Source organism: Rhea pennata, chromosome 3 (genome assembly GCF_028389875.1).
Source record: "Rhea pennata isolate bPtePen1 chromosome 3, bPtePen1.pri, whole genome shotgun sequence".
Classification (NCBI taxonomy): domain Eukaryota; kingdom Metazoa; phylum Chordata; class Aves; order Rheiformes; family Rheidae; genus Rhea; species Rhea pennata.
This window is the reverse complement of record NC_084665.1, coordinates 21,669,956-21,696,105: the sequence shown is the minus strand read 5'-3', so window position 1 is coordinate 21,696,105 and position 26,150 is coordinate 21,669,956. Positions and strand designations below refer to the sequence as shown.

At 34.4% G+C, this 26,150-nt stretch overlaps 1 protein-coding gene across 10 annotated transcripts in view; it reads left to right on the top strand.

Annotated features, from left to right (window-relative positions):
- CCDC88A (coiled-coil domain containing 88A) overlaps nt 1-26,150 on the top strand; it is a 94,120-nt gene that overhangs the window by 44,333 nt on the left and 23,637 nt on the right. For 9 of the 10 annotated variants that reach the window (XR_009957857.1, XM_062571763.1, XM_062571762.1 and 6 more), the window contains 13 exons: nt 610-768; nt 4,087-4,233; nt 5,093-5,237; nt 6,896-7,080; nt 9,830-9,967; nt 12,499-13,569; nt 14,149-14,276; nt 18,165-18,306; nt 19,187-19,363; nt 19,945-20,106; nt 23,809-24,086; nt 24,296-24,439; nt 25,622-25,808. Coding sequence is in view for 9 of the 10 variants with exons in the window: in XM_062571763.1 (XP_062427747.1) it covers nt 610-768; nt 4,087-4,233; nt 5,093-5,237; nt 6,896-7,080; nt 9,830-9,967; nt 12,499-13,569; nt 14,149-14,276; nt 18,165-18,306; nt 19,187-19,363; nt 19,945-20,106; nt 23,809-24,086; nt 24,296-24,439; nt 25,622-25,808 (3,063 nt within the window). In the remaining variant the exon portion in view is untranslated. Of the gene's footprint in view, nt 1-609; nt 769-4,086; nt 4,234-5,069; nt 5,238-6,895; nt 7,081-9,829; nt 9,968-12,498; nt 13,570-14,148; nt 14,277-18,164; nt 18,307-19,186; nt 19,364-19,944; nt 20,107-23,808; nt 24,087-24,295; nt 24,440-25,621; nt 25,809-26,150 lie in introns of those variants that run through there. The other variant, XM_062571765.1, reaches the window with a different exon arrangement.

Below are 26,150 nucleotides of genomic sequence, written 5' to 3'. Positions count from 1 at the left end.
ACTTCAGCATGTACTATCCAGTATTTTGTCTTGCTAGTGACTTCTTTACAACTATTGTTTTTCCTTCTATGGTGTTCACCCAGAATGAGTTGTTACTATGTTCATAATAGAGACTTCAGGAGTAATGTTAATTAACTTACACAGGAAAACTGTACGTTTTTTGAAGCTTGAAATGTTCCTCCCTGCATTAAAACAGTAAAGATTTGCATGTTGCAGCTAGTCCTTTTACCATCAATGCTTTTGTTGTGTTCAAATTAAATAGCAAGGAGCGGATGCTTGAAAAACGACCTGATTCAGGAAAGACTTTTTTTATTGCTAATAAGTTATTATGGTAAAAGTTCATTGCTTTAATAAATAAAAAGTTTAAGTTTCAATAAAAAGTTTATTTTTTAATGAAATATATTAAGAACATCAATTCTTAATATGATTACATTTAAAATAAAAACATACTCTGTGCTTACATGTTGCTGATATGCAAATGCAGATTAATATTTAAAAGATAAAGATTGAAACAGTGAAATATTTATTGAAATCATGAAGAAATTTTCAGAACTGTATAGTTGTACGTTTTTGTGACCATAGCGTTGTTTTTTTTTTTTTTTTTTTAAGAATATGAATTTACTCTCAGATGCCCGGTCTGCCAGAGTGTATAGAGATGAATTAGATGCTCTTCGCGAGAAGGCAATTCGAGTTGATAAGCTTGAAAGTGAAGTCAGCCGATACAAAGAAAGACTGCATGATGTTGAATTCTACAAAGCTAGAGTGGAGGTATATTAAAGAAAAAAAAATAGTCACAAACTGCATGTATTGTTTTTTGTTTGCTGTTGGTTTTCAAAGTTATTTTGACAACTTAAACATTAGGACACAAAAACAATGTTAATAGCTTCTTGCTCTCAGATATGTGATAGTCAGGTCTTTTGTGATAAATTAGAATTTTCAGGTAAAAGTCCCTTTGTCTAATCCACGCGAGTTTCATTCGGGTTGAGCAAGATTCTCCATAGTTCCAGGCAGGGCAGACCAGTAGCAGACTCGGGGTCTAGAATGCTATGTATTGAGAAACACAGAGGAGGAGTTAGTTAATATGTTGTAAATGCAATAATTTCTTTCTGGTTTTGGGGTGTCCTAAAAGAAGACAATTTTCTACGTGTTGAGGAAATAATGGCACAGCAAATGTCAAATGAGTATGGGATGGCATTCCATGGATAAAACGTGCTTAAAAAGAAACTAATGAAAGTTTTAGGACATTTTCAAGGTGGACATTTAAAAATAGAATCCTAGAAAAATAGAGAGCACTCAGATTGAAATTATTATTCATTGGGAAAAAAGTGTTAATTATTTTGCTTAGATGTAGGCATTGAGAGCCCTTGTCTTTTGGATCACTTTTATCCTAAAGAAAACAAGATATTAGGCAAAATCGCTAAACAGTTGCAGGGTATTATTTTACATAATTTCATCATTTAATGTAGAATACTAGAATCATAGGACTCAGGACCTTATTCAGTCCTTCTGCTTTGAACAAGGTGAGCCATACCCTTACACTCTTAACAAATGTTTGGCATTAATATATTCTTTGAGACCTCAGTAATGGCATGTCTGTGTGAAAACAGTGACCTGTGACATGTCTGCTCCTCCAGTCTTCTCTTTTGTGCTTTACTGTCCCCTGTCATTCTGCCTTGCGAGGTACTCGTTCTGTCTTAATTCACATTTTTCTTACAACAAAGAATCTCAGAAACTGGATATCATACTCCAGTTAAGCCTTACCAGTTTCAAATAAAGTGGTAAGATAATTCTTTTTGCACATTCTGGTGTAGTAAGTCATCAGCAACATCTCAACATTGTGTGGTAACCTCCAGGTTTTTTCCCCCAGAACTGCTGCCTAGCTGTGATGTGCTATCTCCAGTGTTAACATCTTTCAAGAACTGAAAACTTATAGTATTAAGTGAAAAGATGGCTATAGGAGGGTGATAGAGCATCAGCTGGAAATACTACTTCATTCGAATGTTTAAAATTTAAAGCTTGTTAATGAATATATGCTTAGTCACAGTATAAAATAGCTATGATTGAGGGAATTTGGGGAATAAACTGCACAACAAAAGTTGAATCTTTATGATCAGTTTGTAGGTCCTTCATCCAAGCCATCCAATGATATCTTTAGTTAGAAATAAAACACATCAGCTGACATACGAGAGTTCTCTATTTTTCTTGAAAGAAAAGAATAGTTGTTCGAAGAGGTCTACAGTATAAAAAGTTAAGAAAAATCTACACAAGGTTAAAACATTGTTAAAAGGACTTTAGATTTTTTTTTTTTAAGATGACTAGTTCATGGTCTTGCTTGAAATTCAGTTGGTTATCTTACTGTGTAATGTGAAATAATTTGAAATTTAAAGAAAACTTCTTAATGTAATACAAACAGGTGCTAACAACTCTCATTGAAACATATGTTCCCAAGGAGATTTCAAAGCTGCCTTCACGTGTTACTGGTAAACAAAGACAGATACTTGCTTTCCAACTCGGAATCTTTTCTCAGTGTTTGACCTACTTAAAATACTGCTATTCAGTGTAGAGGTCCAGTGCTGAGATTTATGCTCTCAAATTTCCTCAGAGTTGTTGGCTGTTACCTATATATGATGTGACAGGTTAACGTACATAACTGTTGGAGAAACAGATACTGTGTGTGGTTGGCATTATGATCAGCTTGCCTGCAGATGGGAGGGTCTTCGTATTCGAAAATCATCTTAAATGAGTGGCTTCATAAACTACATATATTTACTGCTGATGTAAAAGGAACTAAAAGCATGTGGTTAAAAGGGAATAGGGAGCAGTATTTGAAACCAGTGTAAATTTCATTTTCATAGAATGTTTAAGCTATTAAAAAATAAATTTTTGTTTACATGTTTTATAGATTGTAAATTACTCAATTTTCAAGCATACTTGAATATAGATAGATGTTAATTAGTTGGCTTTGCTCCGTAATTATTACATCAACGTAGAATTATTATTATTATGTATGGAGCAGTAGGAAGGGTAAATACTTATATATATTCAGTTATGTATGTGTTTTTTCAGATCTTGCAGCTGAATGCATGTAGAAGTCTGAAAAGTTTTCCATCATATAAAATTGCCAATTATTTTCCTTTGTATGTTATCGTTTCCACTAGATTTCACTAAAGAAATTTTAAAGAGCACTCCTCTGTATGTAAATTTAGAGCTGTTTAGGCCTTTCAAATACGGTTGTCTTTTGGAGCATGCTGTTGCATTTTCAACATGATGAGATGTCTCATCATGCATTTAAGTAGATTTACCCAGTTGCCTGTAAACATAATTATGGCCTGTAAAATTATTCTCTAAAAAAATATTCTCTAAAATTCTCCATTTCCTACAACCTAAAGATGAGGGTGTTCTGTCTGATAATAGATTATGGAATGAAAGGCGTATCTGCATCAATCTTCTATTAGCAGCCACTGTCAGAGACAGATGTTTAGAGAATGTAGAAGAACACACCTTTCCTGTTATGCTCTCCCAGCTTCCAGTAGTTTCTATTCAGAAGAATCTTACTCACAGGTAGCACCTCTGCGCTTCGTAGATCTTGGCTCGCTCTTCTGTGAATTAGATACCTTTTCAATATGTGTAGGCTTCTGGCATTTACCAAATCATATGAGAGTAAGCTCCACAATTTAAATATGTGGTGTGTGAAGAAGTACGTTTTTCTGTTTGTCTTGAACTTGACACCTACAATTCTTTAATGGTAGTGTTTTAGTCATCTGTAGTCCAGACACTTGCAACATATCCTTCTAGGTCAAATGTCATATCACAAGGATATTAATAGTGTGACTGATTGACAGCGTAATTATTCTTAATGCTTTAGTGAAAATTTTATTTCCCTTATGTTATATAAAATTTTATTTAAGTTACAGTTGTATGAAATTGCTGCAAATTTCTTTAATGAAAAACAGAAATCTGTTACAGCTTCAAAATGAATGTTTGCTATTAGAGCAGCATTTCTAAAACTGGGTATGATGAGTATTGAAGTTTGTTTAATTAAGAAAATACCTTTTTTTGTGATTCTTTTTGATTTAATTCTTGTAGGAGTTAAAGGAGGACAATCAAGTGTTGCTAGAAACAAAGACAATGTTGGAAGATCAATTAGAGGGGACCCGAGCCCGTTCTGATAAATTACATGAGTTAGAAAAAGAGAATCTACAATTAAAAGCTAAATTACATGACATGGAGATGGTAAGTGTAAATGGAGGATGGCAAAGATAAATGATATGCTTTGAATTTCATTTACATATTAAATAACAGAAGTATTTCCAATCAAAATGGTATTGAGGGAGAGGAGGAAGGTATCTTAATTTGTTTACATTTTTCAGATACGATTTTCTGCAGTACCTTTGGTTCTGCCTAAGGAAGTACAAATTTCAAAGGTAGCATTCTTCCTAAAAGCAGTAGTGTTTAATCTGATAGCTAAAATATAAGGAATATAGAGACTCATTAGTAAGAATGATAGAATCATGATTTTTGGGGGTATGAAATGTTGTTTTCCTTAAAGGGTTGACAGATTATTACTTTTCATTTACTTTTATTTTGTGACAATTTTGAAAGTTATAACTGTGATTTATTCTTATAAAAGCAAGGCGTTTGGGAAGAGCAGAGCCAAGTGAGACATACTCATCATGCAAACCAATCCTATGACAGTTAAAAAAAATTTTTTTGTTAGAATGGTCTTGTGATATTCTCGAGAAGATGAAATTCTGCTATTGATTCTTTTTTTATGAAGTGTATGCTGTTAAGCCCTGTATCATCTACACTTGCTTTCTCTTTATTCGGAGAAAAGTGAACCTCGAAAAAGATCAAGTAGAGTCATTGCCATAGGTCATGATGAGAAGAGGTTCTTTGCAGTATTATTCTTTACTGTTTGTCACCCTTCAGTTTTAAGTTTTCCATAATTTTGCTCATTCCTCCCTATCACACTGTGTATTATCAAATCAGAAAACCCACTTTGCATTTTTCTGTACCATAATTGATAATAAATAACTTTGTGCATTTTGAGACTGTTTTTTTTCCTAAAGTTACATGTGAAATAATTTTTAAGGAGCGTGATATGGACAGGAAGAAGATAGAGGAACTCATGGAGGAAAATATGACTCTAGAAATGGCTCAGAAACAAAGTATGGATGAATCATTGCATCTTGGCTGGGAACTTGAACAGATAAACAGAACTACTGAATTTTGTGAAGGTAAGCATAGTAATACTTAGAAAATGATGGAAAAATTGAAAAAAGTCAAACTACATGTATTTGAATAGTATTATACAGACTGTTACTTGGGTGGAATATCTGCTGACATAGTTATCTCTACATCTTTAAAGAGGAAAGCTTCTTCAGCAGAGCTGCCATTAATTATAGTGCTTGCAAATCTATTTTAGTTTTATATAAAAATGAGAATTAAAAATTGTAAACAAACAAACAAACAACCCCTCCCCAAACATTTAATTAAATATATTAAATAGTATTTATATTAAATATTTTTTCCCCACCCTGAGCTACTGTTGAATAGTCAAACTGCTGTTTTCCCTGATGTCTGGTCAGTAAAATAGCTCTCTATTTATGACTGTCATCTTACTTTTTTTTTTTTTTTTGCCTGTTGCCACTCACAAGAAGTCAGTTTTATGCACCATGGGAATATTCTAGTGAGAAAACATCTGTTAGGCCAGTTGCTGTACTTTCTTTGCCCTGTACTTTCTTTATTTCTTACCAGATTTTATGTCTAGAAATGTGGCAGCAAAAGGCTGCAGCCTTTACTGAGCTCCGAAGATAAAAATCCCTAGAGCAGTCCCATGCTTTTCTATTTCAGTTGGTCAGTTTTGCAAAATGTAAAGGAAGTGTTCTGGCAGTAGAAGTTATCTGCTATGTCTGTCTCCAAAGGCTTACTGGAAAATCAGTGTCTTGATTTTTTTTTTTTTTTAATGAAAAAATTATCATCTCATTGTTACCGTGTCTTTTCTACAGATTGGCTATATCCCAGTTAAATCCCTGTTAAACCTTCACTAAAAAAGTTTCCCTGTTCTATTACAGATTATTAATCTAGAGGTAAACAACACACAAATTCCTTATTTTTATTTGTGAGGCAGAAAAAATTGCAAAGGTGGGGGCGGTCTTCTAATTCTTCTCACCTGCCAGCTCAAGAAACCTTCCTAGAAGTGAAGGCAAAGCTCAAAGGCTGGATGGTAATAGGAAATTACAACTCCTGATTTTCAAAATTACAGTATCTTTTGCCTTCTGAATTAGATAGATGTGACAGTTCTTGGGGGGAGAGGTCCCTCCCCTTTTTTTTTTTTTGTTTTTTTTTCCCTTCAGTCCTGCATATCTTCTCAGATGTTTTAATCTATGAACAGTCTCTTGCAGTGATTCTTCACTTAAATGCAGGTGTAATGTCTTGGAGCTATATTGTGTTGCTATTTGAGCTTCTATACTCTTAACATAGATCATGACTCTTCACTTTAATGCTCTCAAAGTTAAGGAAGATTTAGAGATAGTGTTTGCAGAGATAGCCGTGGCATAAATTTTGATTTCTCCAATGTAATACTTCTGGTTATAAAGTGGGTCACATATGAAGGATTCATTTGGAGATATTTCCTCAGCTGCAGGAAAAAAATCTTGTCCTGTTTTGAAATTGAAGGATGAGTTGGACATTTCCTTTTAAGCCTCTGTAGTGTTTTATGTCGGGTAAGGGAGGTGGGTGATTAACTCTGAGAAACGATATGAGGAAGGCTCTGGAGGATCATCAAAGGCTTCTGAATCCCGTAAGAATACCAGTGCAAAGTCTGTCCTCTAAGACCTCCAGGAAGTGATGACATTTTCTTTTTATTCATGATGTTTTTCTTTTAATCCTACAGTGCCACAGAAGTCACTTGGTCATGAAGTAAATGAACTGGCATCAAGCAGATTACTGAAGTTGGAAATGGAAAACCAAAGTTTACTGAAGACAGTGGAAGAACTTCAAAATGGTGGGGGTTCTGTGGAAGGCAGTAGTTCAAGGATGCTGAAAATGGAGAAAGAAAATCAAAGACTTAGCAAAAAGGTAGTCATTGTTATATGTTAGGGTCTATGTGGTGTTACGTTGTTTGTAAGCTTGGATTAAAAAGAAAAGCTTATTTGTGCAGGAGAGCTTTCTCTTTTTTTTAATTATGCTTTTTATTAATTATTAATGTGACTATTTTATTCAGAAAGTTTTTATACTTAAAAGGAGAAAAACTGATGTGTTGATATTGGGGACCTAATGAATAATGAAAGTGCTTTTTAGTACTCTGGAAAATTGTTACGTTTGTTTGTTTTTGTAATTATTAATTGCACATGCATAAAGATACCAGCCAGTCTTCAACTAAGCAGAAAGCATGGTCATGTGTCCTTGTTCATAGAAATTCTGTGCACTATTAAAAACTGAGAAAGAAAGAAAGAAAGAAAGGGGAATGTGCCAAGGGATTGTTGGACAAGGGAATGAAAGGAACTAGTCAGATTTAGCCATACTGATCTTCAGTATTTTACTTTCCAAGTTATATATGTCATATAGAATACTTTATTCACTTAATGTCATCACAGAATAGAAGTAGAAAAAAAATACAGAGACTAATTAAAATGGAGTGAAATGTCTAAAGCTTCTAGAATATCTGCTGAAGCAAAAGCTATGTCAGACATTGGAGATTAATCTTGAAGAGAAAAGTAGGTAAGAGGTAGTGGAGGGAAAAATTTAAGGGAAATCTGTCTTCCATATTTTCATACTTTTTCTGATTTCTTAAAAATACGGATTTCTTTCTGACAAGTTCTGTGCAACATTTAGCTTGTGTGCAGTACTGGAAAGGTAGTTATGGGAGGAAGAAAGGAAGATAGGGAAAGAATGAAGCAGTAGAGATGCTTATTCAGGGATCAGTCAGCAAGAAAATATCAGACCAACTGTTTTTTATCTTGCTTTGTATAATCTCTTGCTGTCTTTTTGGTGAGTTTACTGTGGTTACATGAACAGTAAACTTCCCAGGAAAATATCAGATACCAGCATTAAACACTGTCTAGTTTTATTCATCTTGAAAAAGCAAAGAACCACTACTGATGCAAGATGCTGTAAAGCAGGTGAAAGGCCATTGGTTATTCTTTGTGATGGGATTTCTGTATATTCAGACTACTTCTACTGCTTAGTCAAGGCTATTGGATCCCAGATGTTGCTGACGTTTTGCAGCCATGTTACCTTGATGCTCTTACACCATCTCTTTATACTAAAATTTAAACCCTGTTATTTTTCAGGGCTTAGATGTTAGACTGTTAGTGACATAAATCTGTTCCACTCTAGTTATAATTAGAGCTCTGTTAGACTGACCTATCTATAGTAGATCTGACACGAAATCCCTGTATCTGTCTACTAAGAAATTTATGTCCCTACTGTCTTGGGCTTTCTGTGCTAAGTCGGACTACTTCTAGATACATGGCTCATCAAGTTGTAGGATGGTCAGTTGGTGATAATTAAGAAGTTCCTTTTAGTGAAAGAGCCAGTCCCTCAGTAGGTCCTCAGCACTGTGTAAAAGGAATATTCTGAGTAGTGATCATTTGCACAAAAAGTATGAAATAGAACAAATACTCCATACAGAGTGTTCTATCTGGCATACTTTCCTTTAAAATATACTGTAAATTCCTGTTTTAAAGTTAATCAAGAACCTTACCAAATGCAAAGTGGAGACAGTGGCCATAGGAATGCTACTCCTAGTGCCCAGTTGGCAGACTGACCTACTAAGGCAGTTGGACAGTCCACTGAGAAATTTGGATACCGAGTAGAGTTGTGACTGCATCCCTGCTGAGCTGATTGAACAGCTTACTTCCCCTTTGCAAAAATCAATGGAAGTTCCAGTATCTCTGTAACACATAAATTCCTCTGTTAGGCAAGAGACCAGGAAAATCTAAATGTCAGAGGGAGAGGCAAGCAGAAGGCTGATCATACATTAATATTCTCATCCGAAGAGGAAGCCTTTAACTAAGGTTTTTGGCTAACTACTGTTGTGCTTTTTTGCGTATTTCCAATCAGCAAATTGCTTCATGGAATGCTTCATTCTAGTATCTTTTTGTGATTCTTATTTCTCAGTATTTAGCAGCAAGTACATGTATAATTCAGAAAATTTCTTAGCAGAAGTATCAGCCCTGTCTACAGTCAGATTTATGTTTGGACTTCTATAGAACTGAGGAGTGTGGACCATGGACTTGACATAGAATATAAATTTTACAGCAGATGATTCTTTAAAAGTATACTGTGTGTGTTGTTTCTAAGTTAGATGTGACCAAAAAAAAAAAAAATTGTATTTTTCACTTGTAAACTATTTGCTCTCTGGTTATGTTACCAGAGTTTCAGATCCATTTGATGAAACAAATCTATGTATTCCCAAGGAATCCTCATACATATTTCAAGAAATATATTAAATAAGATCGAACAACAGTCAATCCCTATGAGTTAAGAGGCTTGAAAGATTAGTATCAACCTCACAAAAATTATTTTTTTTAATTCTAAAATACACTTGGAAAACATTGAGTGTAGTAAAATCTGACCGACTTTGTATACAGAAGGAGATTTTAGATACATTCTTCTGAGCCTGGAGAGAAAATTTTGGCAGAGGTAAATTTATTCCTTGAAGAGATTAACCATTTCAGGTACAGAATGGAAAAGTCCATTTTATTCTTTACTATTGTTTGCTTTAATTTTGAAAAAATGTAACTTTACTTTTATAAATGTAATAGTAATACTGTCATCATTTTCAGGAAGGTTTTAAAATTTTTACTTATTTCTTTTTCCATAGCTTGAAGGGCTAGAGAATGAAATTAGCCAAGAGAAACAAAGTCTTCAGAATTGTCAAAATTTGAGTAAAGATCTAATGAAAGAGAAGGCACAACTTGAAAAGGTACTTGAAGCACTACGAGAAAACTCAGAGCGGCAAGTGAGTAGCAAAATCATAAGTCTAATTTTTTTTACTGTTTTTTCTTTTGTACTTCTTAATAGGCATACAGAGATTGTGAATGTTAACAGATTTGCTGTAAGAAAATACCTGCAGCAAAATGGCTTGTCTGAGACCTGCAACCAGTGAGACATGACTCATTTTTTAGCTAAGGCTTTAGTGTTAGTTTTAGGGCTTTCTAGTATCTTCTTAAGTTTCAGTTTTTCTTAAGTTTCTTAAACTTTCCTGGGCCATGCATTAGTTACAATTGCTTAGAGGGCGTCGTTGAGCTAGAGCAGTGAAGTTGAAGTAGGCCAGACACCTTGCAGTGGAGAAAACTGAGGTTCCAGAGACTTGGTCAATTTTTGAAGTAATGTTTGAGTTCCACTGAACTATGGCAGCCCATTCCTCTAAGGGACCTAATGAGCAGCAGTGTAGTAGAGCTCTGCTCTGCTGCTGACTCTCTGTCCTGTGTCACCTACCTTCTTGAGTATCTGGGGCAGGAAGCATGATAGCCATCTTTGTAACAGCCCCCCTATATTGGGATAATTTCTTGCTGTGACTTGCAGATGGCAGAATTTTAGACACCAGAAACTAGGATCTGGATTAAAAAAAAAGAAAAAAAAAAAAAAGAAAAAAAAAAAAAGAGAGAGAACATCTGTATCTAATCAGTGCAGAGACTTCATACAGGTCTTTGCAGAGCAATTCAGAGGACCTGAGGAAGGGCAGCCAGTAGGAAACAAGAGTTAGAGAAACTTCTGGAAATGGCATGTTTAGTAATCAAGTCCTTCAAAATTAGAATTGTAGTTATCTGTTACAAATTGTATTGATATTACTTGATGAGATTTCACATTTTTTGTTTAATATAAAACTTTGAAGTGCACTATTTTGGAATACAGAATATTGTATTTTAAAAATCCTGAAAATTTGTGAAGGTCTGTATGTAATGAGAAAATCAAAATCTGGAATTACAATTAAAAAAAAAATATTGGCATGAGGTAGATGATCCAATAAGCTATAAAATTATATTTTAATTTAAAGAGAATACTGGGATATTTTAAAGAAAATATGCCCGTTTGCTTTGAAGTGATCACTGTTACAATAATTGAATTGTACATCATATTAGAAAAGCATATTCTAAGGGAAAAACTAAAACATTTTGGAAGAAATCTCAATTAAACCATCAAGAATATGCACATTGTTCTAAACATTGGAGTAACAGTAGCATTTCTGTATGATTATTTATGTTTATAATGTACATTTAGGAGCTGTGTTCAATTAGCGGCATCTTTCACATCTTACAGGTCTTAGGCTAAAACTGTTCAGAACGAAATGTATAAAGTACAGCTAATTTTGTCAAAAATTGCAAAAGATATTGATCATTATGTTAAGATTGGATTATAGAAACAGAAGTATGGGAAGTAATTTTGCATGTTCAGTAACGTGCTAAAAAAAGTATAGTAACAAAGAGTATTAGTAAGCTAAAAACATCCTAAAAAAGAAGTGTTACAAAAAATTGTATTTGTCATGAGAGCCTCTCATTAAACATTTCAGAGCCACTGTTGGGAACAAAAATGTATATCCTATAATTAATACTTCAATGCAAACTTAAGTATGACAGAGAAGTCTAATTTTTCTCAGTCTTTTTCCTTGCAACTAGCAGTTTCACTCTTCTCTAATGTTGTTGAAACATCCCTAATGTTACCTTATTTGTGTATTCTTAAATATTGATCTAAACAGTCTTCTGCATTATTTTATGATCTGTTGTTACATACCCAGTAATTTCAATTGGTTTGGAGCCATGTAAATGTCAAGAAATACAGATGCAAAGATTGCTTTATCCTGAAAGTAGATATGGGAATATGTTCTGTAAGTAATTCAGTCATAGTAATGCCAAGAGGCTTCCTTGGAACATATTCTAACAAATTTTTTAATTGAATTTTTTTAATTGAAAAATCAGTACAGTTTTGATGTATTTGTTTCCAAAATGTGATTGACTGTGATCAGAATTTCCTTGTATCCCAAGTATGAATTCTGTGCTTCCAGATAAAGACACTTCCACATCCCTTTCACTACTTTATTCAGTTTGGTTTAGAAGTTGATGGCAATTTTGATCTATATGCTTTTTTGACTATTTCTAGTAATTTATCTCTCTGGAAATGACAATGTGTCATAAAAATAAACTAAACCTGGATAAAGCAGCTAAAAACGAAGCGAAGCTAGCAAAGGGATAGAGCTTTGTTTTGTTTTTATATTTTGTTAATTTTACTTTAGTGTCATCCAAGGAAAAAGTATTTGAAGATAATGCTTTGCTTTATGGTTATATGGTCAAACTGTTTCCTGTTCACATACACAGTGTTTGTAATACTACAAATATCAGTAGAGTAAGAAAGATGAAAAAATTTTTTTTAAACTTAAAGCAAAGGGGAAGTATGATGTAATCTTTTTATTAGTATCTTTCAGTTTATGTATGGGAAAAATTATTTCATGGCTTGGTAGTAACCATAGTTACATTTTTTTCCCCTCAAATTTAGATTAGGCTGTTAGAACAAGAAAATGAACATTTGAATCAAACTGTAGCTTCTCTAAGACAACGCTCACAAATCAGTGCTGAAGCAAGAGTGAAAGAAATTGAAAAAGAAAATAAAATTCTTCATGAATCTATTAAGGAGACGAGCAGTCAGTTAAATAAGATTGAATTTGAAAAAAAGCAAGTCAGGAAAGAACTGGCACACTATAAAGAGAAAGGGGAAAGAACAGAAGAACTTGAGAACGAGTTGCATCATCTAGAGAAAGAAAATGAATTACTACAGAAAAAAATTACCAACTTAAAAATCACTTGTGAGAAGATAGAGACCTTAGAACAAGAAAACTCTGATCTGGAAATGGAGAATAGAAAGCTGAAAAAAACTTTGGATAGCCTAAAAAATCTCACATTTCAATTAGAATCCTTAGAAAAGGAGAATTCACAACTTGATGAAGAAAATTTAGAATTAAGAAGAACAATTGAATCTTTGAAGTGTACAAGCATTAAAGTGGCACAGTTACAATTAGAAAATAAGGAACTTGAAAGTGAAAAGGAACAACTGAGAAAAAGTCTTGAGCTCATGAAAGCCTCATTTAAGAAAACTGAGCGTCTAGAAGTCAGCTACCAAGGTTTAGATACAGAAAACCAAAGACTACAGAAAGCCCTAGAAAACAGTAACAAGAAGATTCAGCAGTTAGAAAGTGAATTACAAGATTTAGAGTCTGAAAATCAGGCTCTGCAAAAGAACTTAGAAGAACTAAAAATCTCTAGTAAGCGCCTAGAGCAATTGGAAAAGGAAAATAAGTTGTTAGAACAAGAGACTTCCCAACTGGAGAAAGATAAGAAACAACTAGAAAAAGAAAATAAAAGACTTCGACAGCAAGCAGAAATTAAAGATAGCACTTTAGAAGAAAACAATATAAAAATTAGTAATCTGGAAAAGGAAAATAAATCTCTGTTTAAAGAAATAGTTGTATATAAAGAGTCATGTATACGTCTGAAAGAACTAGAAAAGGAAAATAAAGAACTTGTGAAAAGAGCTACCATTGATAAGAAAACTCTTGTCACCTTACGAGAGGTAAATAGAAATCAGTTACCATTTTTGTCTTAATTTGTAATGTAGAGAAATAATATTTTTGAAAGAAGTTTGATACTTTAATATACTACTAGCATCTTTAATGGTTATGCTAAGGAAAGAGTTTAATAATCAGATTTTCATTGTAAATTAGAATTTCATAGTAAATTAGAATAATCATAAGAAATAGTGATATAATGGTGCTATGTTTAAATCCGTAGAGTTGCTTATAGATGGTCATGAATTTCAGATACACCTTTCTTGAATGTTGTATAGATTCTTTTTGTCAATATTTGTTTGATTGAAACTTTTTCCCTTGACCCTAATGTCTAAGACCAGATTTGAAAGGGAAGTTCTACAGGAAAAAAAAAGAAATAAGCAGCTAAGATGAAAATATACATGTACTTAGAATGTAATGTCTGATGTAACTGAAAGCTACCATTTGGAAGGAAAGGAGAGTTAACATTAATGGACTGTTTGAGATGTATGTAGTCATGAAGACATGCTTAGGCACTTCTTGAACTATGACTGCATGATTTTCTTTGTATTATAATACTGACTATATTTTTGTGTGTGTGTAAGGACTTGGTGAGTGAAAAACTGAAGGCCCAACAGATGAATAATGATCTAGAAAAACTTGCCCATGAACTTGAAAAAATAGGCTTAAATAAAGAGCGTCTCTTGCATGATGAACAGAGCAGTGATGACAGGTGAGAATGTCAAGGCCTGCATGGAACTGTGTAGAAATGGGGTGGTTCTTTATTTGTAGAGATGAAATGATTTTACAGACTTTTTTTTGTGTGTGCTCTTAAGTTTTCAGAGATATCAATAGATCTGAAATAATACTTGCTACTCTTTGAAATTAATAAAGTGGTTAATGTGTTCTTACATACAGTCTGTGAAGATGAGTTCCTGCTTTTGTTGCTAAGAAATTTCTTACAGTATGTCAATAGCTTTCTTTATGTATGATAAAAATGTTTGATATTTTACTGCTATTGTTCCTACTGTTAACTAAAAGATAATAGGCCCAAAGTGGGTTTTCTTGTCCTTTTTGGCTGCTTGACTGGTAGAAATACAAGTATTTCCCATGCTTTTTTCCTGTGAAGGGTAGCTCAAACTCTGTAACTTCCTTACTGTTATTTCCTTCTAATTCTTCCTACCAAAAAGAAACTTTAGTTACATTCCCACTTAGACTGGGGGAAGTAGCCAATACTCACACCTCTCTGAAACTTCATCCCGGCTCCATCACACTACTACATCTGCCAGTAAAAGCAGTTGCTACCTTGACATCTGTTTCCTCTACAGTATGTTGTGTTGTGCCTTACCCTATAAGGGTTTAGGGAAAGTGTGTGGCAGGAGAAGCAGACGAGTGTGGGCCTCTAGCCAGCGTTTCTCTTGTAGTGCTCTTCGGTTGTACTTTTTATTTTTTGTGGAAAAAACAGTTGGCCTTATGATCTGTTATTACCACTGATTGTCACAAATGTTTAGACTGATCTGGGGCCTTCTATATCAAAAATAAACTAGATGATGTTTTCTCTTTAGTTTTCCATTCTTGCTGCCAATGCTCTGCTACTGGCATGGGGCCAGAATCTTGTGTGGAGAATTTGTTGCTACCTCTTGTTTTCTGCTTTCGTCTACCTTTTCCAGCTCACAGATGAGTTCCTTTCTGTCAAGAGAAGTTCTCAGAAATGTGACTTCTGTGATTTCTTCTGAGTTAAGGGTAGTAGTGTAGCATACAGTGTGTAGTATGAGTTTGTGTTGTCCTTTGGTTCATATACCATATAAAGAACTAATCCTTGAGCTGAAAGAGTTGAAGCTTACACTGCCTAGATGAAGTCCTGATTGAGCAGCATTGTTCTAAACAGTGTTCTCTGTTTTTAATGTTTGGGGTGAGTGTGTCTGCATATTTTGCAAATGTGCTTTTAGAAATGACTCTATGAAAAGGTTTGAATTTACTTCTAAAGGACAAGTACCATTGTCCAGAAAGCAGTGCTACAGATTCAGATATTGCAAGTTCATATCTCGTAGGTTAATTTGTTTGGGACATTATATTAATTATGTCCTTGAGATAAATAATACTAGTATTTCTCTTGCATTTTATGGAATGATGTTATTGGAAGGTGAAAATTGGGAGTTGGGAATTAGATAAGTACTTTTCAGCTCTGTCTACTGCCTCTGCTCTTCTGGTTGATATTTCTTATTCAGGGAGTCAGTGCAGATATTTTACTATGTATTTATTGCATGTTAAAGCATTTGTATGCTGGTTGACCTGTGCTTGGCACGTGTCTACTGCTGGCCATAGATCACTGGTAATTTGGCGCTGCTCAGCTGCATTGTTTTAAGAACAGCTTGTGCTCAATTCTCTACAGATGGCCTTGTAGCAGGGGATAATGGCTTCCTAGAATAGAGTGAATGGCAAACTTGACTTCTGACTGTAGGAGAGCACTTAAAAGGCAGATAAGATATTTGGGTAGCAGGCTGGGTGTGATGTGTCCATTGAAGGTGCTCTAGGAGGAGGTGTGCAGTAAAGGTTATATCTTGAAGACTTGAGCAGAATCTTATCTAAAGCCTACCTCTGAGCTCAGGCTTGTGACCAGATAGTTTGGGATGTGAAGGAATTTGGGCTACATAACTGCTTTGAGCTTCTTCCCAAACCAGAATGTAGACCTATCTTTAACAACTCCATGTTGTACTGGAGAACTGTGAATGGTGAGTATTTGTTTTCAAAGTGAAAAGGTTGGTTTATTTGAAATTACACGCTCTTTAACTGTCTTGCCTTTCTGTTATTCTCACCTTCTTCATTCATCCAAAAAGTATCTGGGTTGCTTGCTGTATATTATTATAGATGAGGCATTATTGTAGATGAGGCATTAGTAGTCATTTGATCGCGCCTGTATAGTTAGATTCATTATGGCCAAAACTAGTTTTCAGTGTACTTTTGGTCTGCCTCTCTCATTTTTTATGAGAGAAATTAAAGTTGCACAAGTTCTCTCTTCCTGTTTGGAGAGAGCATGTGGTTTTTTTGTTGAGCGTTCTTGGTAGCACTTCAAAATCTTTCTATTGGGGCTCAAACTGGCCATATTTTATTGCAGTAGCCTTGAAGTGTTTTCCATTTTGTGTTGTGCCTTTAAAACAATGATTGATTTCTTCAAACAAACAAATTTATGGAACTGGATGCCCCAGTCTGAAATACCCATGTCTCAGTCAGGTTAGTAATTTGTAGCATCTTTCATTGTTAGGTATTCAAAAGGAAGCTGAAGATTGGGTCTCTGATATTAGTGTTTTTCTTTCTTTCTTTGGTGCATAATTGTCTGACTTTCAGTGACAGAACTTACTTGCAGGTGAATGTATGCTTCAACTCAAGAAGATAAAATATCATATATTCTATTGGTTGTAGACTGCCTATTGGTTCTTAAGTCTCTGTAACATTTTGTTATACCATAGGATTCTTATTCCACTATGTGAGCTTCTTGGACAGCCTGTTATTATTAATTTTTACTACTGATGTTCTGCTGCAATTACTGACTAGATCTAACACTGTTCAGGAATCTCTTGCCATGTGTTCTGTTTACAGACTGACAGATTCTTCAGTGGTCAGATTAAAAAGGAGGTATTTTAAGATTTATTCTATTTTATCCTACTTCTGGAAAAGTGGAATGCTTTGCAGGTTCTGAACACATGTACAGTGGCTGAACTATCTAAAAATGATTAATGACTGTTTTCAGTATTTCCTGAAAAGACTAATAATTCATTAGAATATTCTGCACTGGCAGTTCCAGGAGATTTTAAACCAATATACTCTAAATCTGACCACTTTTCTCTGAAATAAGTGGTTTGGGGTCTTTTGGGTGCTCTGTAGTATTGTAAATATGATAAAAATCTAGAAGCTTTATGAAATGGGAAGTGATAACTGTATTAAAATATCAACAGCTAGGCTGAGTGAGCAGTTCACACATTTATCCATGAAATGAGTATGCACCTGCACTGTGCTGTGTTCCTTATTCCGTAATGCTGCTTCTTTGTGAGCAGACAGGAAATGGAAATTAATGAAAATCTTGCTCTCCAAATACTTCACATTCTAATTTAGTTCAGGTCCCTGCTTGACTGACTGGAGTGGATCCAGAAGTAAGAGTGCAGTCATGCAACACACAGACCTTGCACCTTCCCTGCCACTCCTCCAAGCCAGCACCCTACTTGGTGTGTTAGTCTTGATGTAGCAGATAATGCAGCTTTTTCTATCTTCAACATATTTTGTTTGTTTGGACTTTATCGTTGAATTAGCTCGGTAACAGGTAAAAACTAATATTTCTGGTTCAAATGTAAACTGATATCTTTACTTGCCTTTTCATCTGAGATTCCTAAGGTTTCATGGATATTAATACTGAAGTGCCTTCGTGCTTTTAAATAGCAGTTAGCGTATAGGCATTTTTGGAAGAACTAGGGAGGGCTACATAGCTACTGTTTTTTGTAGCAGAAGACTTAGACTAAACAAGTTAACTCATTTTTCAAAGAACATATGAGAACATTTCAGAATTCAAATACCTAAAATAATTTTTGTAATACAAACATATATTTCTGTGTGTTATTTCATTGATCAGTAGGTACAAACTTTTGGAATCAAAACTAGAATCTACACTTAAGAAGTCTCTTGAAATAAAAGAAGAAAAAATTGCTGCTTTGGAGGCTCGTTTAGAAGAATCAACAAATTTAAATCAGCAACTCCGTCAGGAACTTAAAACAGTAAGGAGAAAGACATTTATTTTTATTTTTTTTCTTTCTTCCCTTGTAAGGTTAAATTACCCATATACCAGCTATTGTTATTTCTACACTTTGGCTGAGCTTTGGTGTAAGTGAAAGGAGAAAACAGGCATTGTTGGGGGAAGAATGGCTGAAGAGTTCCAAGAGCAATGTCTATAGAATGGAAGAGGCAGGGAAGACCCAAGGGCACTAAGCAGAGATATATAAAAGCCAGAGAGGGTCATAGCAGCTGTGCCCAGAATGTCCTTAGCATACAGTATATGGACAGAGTCAGAAGTGCAAGGAAAGGGAAGGACTCCTTGGCTTTCTGCAGTGTAAATCAGGGCAAAGGTGTGACTGCTTTTTAAGACAGTAGTAATACAGGGCAGGTATTACGATCACAGAAAGCATTGCTAAATCGTTGTTCATAGAATATTCCAGGTGGTTAAAAAACTTGTTTGAAGTTAATTTGATGTGAGATGCTACAAACACTCATTTCCCAGTAAATTGTATTTTCTAATCTAGCTTGAACATCTGGAGGGATTAGTTAAAGTAAATGTAACCTTGTTTGTTCTACTTTTAATAAAAGTTGGAGGATACAGTTGAAAGCACTAAAATAAAATACAAAATGCAGGTCGCCTTCTATTGTGTTTGTGATTCAGGTTTTGAATCATTTTTGTTAAAGAATTTATTATGGTTAAGCTATCAGTACAAATACACTGTTTGCATGTTATCTCCCCAAATATATTAGAAGAACCAAATGTATAAAGAAAATATATAACACTTTTTGTTCTGTGAGAAGTGATATGGTCACATAATAAAATGAAATACAGAAAAAAAGAAAAATTCTAAACCTAATATAAGTTGTCCTGATTAATTTCAGGTGAAAAAGAACTATGAAGCCCTGAAGCAAAGACAGGAAGAGGAAAGGATGGTTCAGAATTCTCCTCCAAGAAGCGGAGAAGAAAATCAATCTGTCAATAAATGGGAAAAAGAAAATCAGGAAACTACTAGAGAATTATTGAAAGTTAAAGATAGATTAATTGAAGTAGAAAGGAATGTAAGATGCTTTTGATATTGCTTTGATTTTAATTATTTGCTGTGAACTGTTATAGAACATCTTAGGAGAGTATTGCTAAGAAAGTATGCAATTTATCACCTAGTATATGGACTGAGCAGAACCTGAATTAAATAAAATTTATGAAAGAGCTGGATTTTGCAGTGACAGAAACCATAAAATTCTTTTCCAGCATTAAAAAAAAAAAAGCCTAAATTTGCCCTTTTGTATCCACAGATATTTCACAAATCCCTCTCACATAATCTTTATTTATGCAAGTTGTGGTGACTTCTCTACTGTTTCTCCCTAGGCACAATATTGTTACCCATTTTTTAAAATCTTGGCCTGTAATGTGTTTTTTTCTTTATTTAAGGTGACTTACAGATTTGTTCCACTGTGTATATTTCTGTGAATCTGTATTAAATCCTTTTCTCTGTACTCAGGCTGAAGTACAAAGAATCATATTAGTTTGTGATGCTGCTTTGTTTGTTTTGAAGAAATACTTTTTTCCTTGAAGTTCATTAAATGACTGGAAACTCAAATTTTCTTTCTTTCTTTCTTTTTTGTTTTTTAAATGCTTAAAGAATGCTACACTGCAGGCAGAGAAACAAGCACTGAAAACACAATTAAAGCAACTTGAGACACAGAATAGTAATCTGCAAGCTCAGATTCTTGCACTTCAGAGACAGAATGTTTCTCTACAGGAACAAAATACAACTCTACAAACTCAAAATGCCAAACTTCAGGTAATGCTTTCTTATTTTACTTTTTGAAATAGTATTAATTCAGTGTGTTTTTAAGTGAAAAGTTTAAAGCTAATGGTGGTAATCTATCAAAAATCACATTTCAGTTGTGCAGACATGAAAATCAAAGCAATTTATGATACGTAAGAGTAGTCAAAATACTATGATTACTGATCAATAATAACATTTCTAGAAATTGGGTTTAACCCTTCATATTTGTCCTATATAAACCCTTGAATTTATACTCAGGAACAAAGTAGATTCTCTTATCCAATCTCCTGTAAGATCAATTTTTTTTTAAATTTTTTACTTTTAAATTAAGATCACGATAGTAGTGAGTATGTCCAAAGAGACTGTAACATATTTCGTATTTTTTCAATTTTTATAGTTAGGATCAAACAAGTAAAAACCATATCTAAGAGGAAAATTAAGATGTTATTTAAGTACAGAAAACTTTCAAAACCCCAAATCTTTGAGGACTACGTAAAAATGATTATGCAAAGATTTAATTGAGATAATTCAGAGGCAAAAAAAGGTAATGTGTGAGCTGGAAAATGATAAAAGTAGTTGTTCACACAGTATCATAGCTGTTATGAACAAAATGCAGATGCCGTCCTTTCTTCAATTGTGCTAGCAAGTACATGGGTTTTTATCTGATAAATGCCATATTCTTGCTATGGATCTAATACTTTTTGGAGTTCTAGGAATCATAACTGCTTGAGAAGAGAATACAAAGTCCACAATTCACCATAAATAGTAAACAAAATGTTAGAAATGATGGAAAGTGGATAGAACTCAGAGTGAAGGAGTGTTTGAATGAGCGAACAAATAATGAATTTCCTGAATGCCTGAAGTTATCATTCTGTCTCTTGCTAGAAAGCAGAACCGAGTGCACAAATGCACTTTAGGTCTTCCACACTGAAATCTGATTAGTGTACAGTAGTCCACTTTGTGGCTGGCAAGTCTGTGAACAAAACAAAACATTTATGCATATAAGTGTCTTGTCCAGTAGTTAAAAATTATTGGACATAGGCATGGAAATACTCTTGATGGTTTTAAACAGATGAGGATATATTTCTGGGATTCGGAACGCTGAGAATTTTGTAATCCCATTTACCAAAAAAGCAGAAATATCTATGCAATTCCTTTTGCCTCATGAATTGCAAAACAGTGCAGTCCTCTTCTGTCAAATATGCCTGGAGAACAAATTAACTCTAGAGATTTGAAATCATTGAAGCTGCCAATTGGGATCAATTTAAAAGAGAGAAAGAGTTCCCTGTTAATATCTTTGGGTTTTTTTGGTGCTGAACCACATCAAGCAATATGATTTTGCTGGGGATGACAGTCAGGATGTTGTTACGCCCAGCAATCTTAGCAAAGGAGTGTTTCTCCTTCCTTACGAATTCGGCTGTTTTACTTGTAACTTCAGACAAGTTTCAAGACACCCCTACAATAAAATATAAACAAATCCCCATTATTTATTGGACTTTTAATTGTCATTCCCATACAGCATTATGCTGTAGGACTTTGGGGAATAGCAAAATGATTTTTTCATCTTTGATGATGTTTGTTGCTAAATAACTGCAGAGGTTGAAGGCTAAATGAGATAAAACCAAGAAATATTATCTCATTTTCTGCAGAGGAGTCTGTTTAAACTTTAAAGGACAAAAGTATTTTGGACTTTCAGTGTAAAGAGTAAACCACAAGTGTGTGTTAGTGTTACAATGGAACTTTCCAGTTGATGCTTCTATTTAGCAACTCCATCTTTGAAAGGAAACATGCTGAAATAAGGAATATAGGTCCTGTGCTAAGATCTACATTAAGTTCGTGCTAACTGCAGAGCTTTGTCATTGATTTGTATGTTCCCCTCCCCCCCCCCCACCTGAAAGAGTTCAGTAGTGGACTGTTGGATACCTATCCTGTTACTAGTTACCATTGCAGTGTGATTATGCTGTTCTGTATGCTTTTTCAAATCTGTTATCCTGCTGATCTGGGTCCCATATATTCTTGATTGACATGTATAGCTAGAGACTTGTGCTCAGTAAGGCTTTTGGCCAACAGCCGGCTTAGAGTTTTGGAGCATTAGAGTGCCATTAGTTCTTTAACTATAGCAGTCATTGAACAGTTCTCCTTCATGAAGAATGTGACAATACCGGGAATAGGAGTGGAAACCTGAAAGGGAGTTTAAGGGCAGAATATTATCACTGAGTTTCCATAGGACTTGAGGGAGAAAAAGGATGCAAACATAGATGCAAGGTCACTTCAGCAATTTCCTCTTCTGTGATACAGAAGGAATAGTCCTTGTGAATTCAGCAGATGAAAGAAATCAAAATTGAAGGTGAAATATATTCATGAAAATAAGAATGGTTAAATATAACTGAATCTGAAATACAAAGTAAACTGGTCTACAAAGACTATGTTAGTCTGTTCTTAGGTAACTGCAATTTTAGTATTTTAAGTAACATCTCTGAAGAATGTACAGAGAAAGGAAGTCTTAAATGGTAGCTGCTAATGCTGAACAAATCAAGCTGAAAATTCATCCTGAGAAGTTTCACAGCGTATAGTTTGACATCAGACATTACTTCCCTGCTAGTGAAAGGTTCAGCTTTACCATTTATAACAAAGAATGCTGCAGTTCCAACAGAAAAGGATTTGTTCCTTAGTAACAGCATGTACTGAAGTGATCATGTTTTGTTTTGTTTTCCTTTCCTTAATGGATACCCAGAGGGTATTAGAAGCCTCAGTAGTTTGTGTTCTTCATTTCTTGAATAGATGGGGAGACTAGCCTAATGCAGGTCATATGACAAGCACCTTAGCTGTCCTAAATTGTTTAGGAAATCCAAGGATTGGATTAGCATGTTCTGTTCAGAGACACAAAGTAAAGCTTTTTATATATTTGTCAAATATTCAGAGTTTTAATGTTTTAATGGATATTAATACTGTACTGCCATATTTGTTGGAGAAAACTTACTCTTCCGTGAGTAAGAGATCAATCAGAGAGATCAATCAGATCTCTCATACGTAAGGCCATCCGCTGACATTGTTGTTGGCAGAAGACAACTGTGAACAGCAGTTTCTCAGTGAAGAGAATATGTATAGTTCCTTTCAAGTGCTATTACTGTATTTTCTCTCTGTTAAATGCTTGCTGCTGTTTGAAATCTCATTGTAATGGATCTTTGGGTACAAGAAGGATTTTTTTTGATGACAATAGAAATTCTGTACAGTAAAGACTTTCAAAAAGAATCTATGCCAATGTGGAAGTTGCTTTTATTTTAGTCGTATCACAGATTTAGCTCATGTGGCTGAAGGATCACTGTTGATCCATTTCTCCAAGAAATTTTGATCATAGAGCTGTTGGAAAGGAGAGAAAATGTATCTCTCATCTGGATAGCACTTAAACAGATGATTTAAAGTTAATAATCATTTGATATATTTTCTTATGGTTATTTAGGCATATACTTAAGTGCTTTCTTGAAATACTGCCATAAAAATATTTTGACAGGAGTATGAATTGAAATTAAAATGTCTTTTTGGGTATAAGAGAAAGGTCTTGATATTGAATTTTGTTGGGTGGGTGATGAAAGAATTAGATGCTGAGATGCTAAGAATTAAACATTAACGAAATCTTTCAATAGAGAGAGAATGACTTCATGACCCTGTCTCTGAAACTAATTTACAACTCTTGTCAACTGTTTGTGACTGCAGGTTGAAAATTCCACCCTTAATTCTCAGAGTACATCTCTTATGAATCAGAATGCACAACTGTTGATCCAGCAGTCAGCTTTAGAAAATGAAAATGAATCTATACTAAAAGAACGTGAGGATCTGAAATCATTGTATGATTCACTTCTCAAAGATCATGAAAAATTGGAACACCTGCATGAACGCCAAGCATCTGAGTATGAATCTCTGATCGCTAAACACGGAAATCTTAAATCCACACACAAAAATCTGGAGGTGGAGCATAAGGACTTAGAGGATAGGTAAATATTAATATGTATTAAAATTAAAAGTCTGTAATACCTCATGAAAAGAAAAATACTGTATAACTAGGATGAAAAAATTAGTGTTAAATATAGCATTAAGTATTAACATTTTGAAAAATCATCTTTTTCAGAACTCGCCATACTTTCTTGTATTTCCCATCCCTCACAAAAAAATAAAAACCCTTAAAAGAGATATTTGTTGACAGGTACAATCAGTTGCTGAAACAGAAAGTACAATTAGAAGAATTGGAGAAAGTTCTGAACACAGAACAGCAGAAGATGCTGCAGCAAAATGAACAGCATGAAACTGTAGCAGCAGAGCATAAAAGACTTTGTGATGAAAATGACAGGTAAAGCAAAAGTCTGATATGTATGTTAGTAAAGTCCTGAGCACTCTCTTAGAATGAGTCAAGTAGATTCCTCTGAGGTAATAGGTGAGTGTAGTTCTGGAAATAAATCATTACTGGAATCATTCTGTAAAGACAATATGGATGAGCGTGTGCAAGGTTTGGCTTCCTTGGCCTGCACAAACTTGCAGCATTATTCAAACAGGCATTGCATCCTCTCACATTTTGAAATGACTGGTGCTGTATTTTGGGACATATAAGATGTATGCTTTATAGCTCTGTTTTCTATGATACAGAAAAAAACAACTAAGCAAAACAGTAACTATTTTATCCTAAAGTAAATACTGAATTCCACGTGGCATCCAAAGGAGTCCCAGGCGAAGTACTGTGCAGTGAGGATATGGACTCTAGAGGGAGCAAGCTACTCTGTGTGAATTGCCTAGGGCAAGATCACTGTTTGACGTTAATGCCAGTAAGAATAGAAATGCAGTGTTGAGGGTGAAGGCCTGCTTGACCTCTGCAGTTGAGGTATAGCTCGCTTTTTAAATAGTCTGGTTGAAATTCATGGGATTAATTATGTAGCATAGTATTTTCAGTTTACCTCCCCCCCTCCCTCCAGAAGAGGCGTAAGAGTTGTTCTTAAGGCAAAGAAGCTCAAAATTAAATACCTCTTGCCTGTGTTACTGTGTGAGGAGTATGAGCTGGAACTGGAGATTGTTGCTAGATGGGGAGGCGATGGCTCCCTGAAGAGACAATGGAGCCTGACAGTCTGTAACCAGCCTCCATAATTGGTGAAGTTTGGACTATTATCTTGCCAACAGAGTAAAAAGTAATCTTAGCAGTTTTAAAGATTCTTTTCTTTTCCTCTTTTTTTTTTTTTGAAAAACAACATCTTAAAATTAGTTGCTATGTCTGTGCTTAGAAATATGCTTGATCTTTAAAATTCTGAGAACCTAGCATATCTAATTTACTTAAAAGCAAAATACATACTTGGGAAAATTAGATTTAAAAGATGATCACCTGTAGCACGTGATACTAAGAAATGTTTTTATGTGCTTTATGGAGAGTATAGTCCAGTGTTGCAGTAGTCTGAAACTGCGGTTCTCATCTTTCAGAGGGAATGTGGGTCATTAATACGTTTCCTTTTATCTGCATGTATTCTTTTATGACCTCTTTTCATTCCAGGCTTACTCATACATACAGTCAGCTCTTGAGAGAGAATGAAGTTCTGCAAACTGATCATAAAAATTTGAAAACATTATTGAACAATTCCAAACTAGAACAAACACGTTTAGAAGCTGAGTTTTCTAAACTCAGAGAACAATACCAACAACTTGATATTACATTTACAAAATTGAATAATCAGTGTGAGGTATGTAATAATTATGCTATTTTTGACTAGTGATATTGAAATATTTATTATATTTACATAATTGTATTTTTAGATTCATAAAATCATCTGAAATGTTTGAAAGTTGCTCCTTTGCTTTATAGATAACTAAGTAGATTTGAAGGTGAATGAATTTGCCAGATGTACTTTTTGTTTTACATGTGTAGAGTTGCTGCCAACAGGGGTTAACAATTTCTACTCTTCTGAATATAAGATTTTGTTCAGCTGGTTTTGGTAACAGCAGCTTTTATCTAACAGTTTTGCGATAAGAGCTTTAGAAAAGTCAGTTATGAATGAGTGTAATCTAATTTAGTTAAGTAGTAG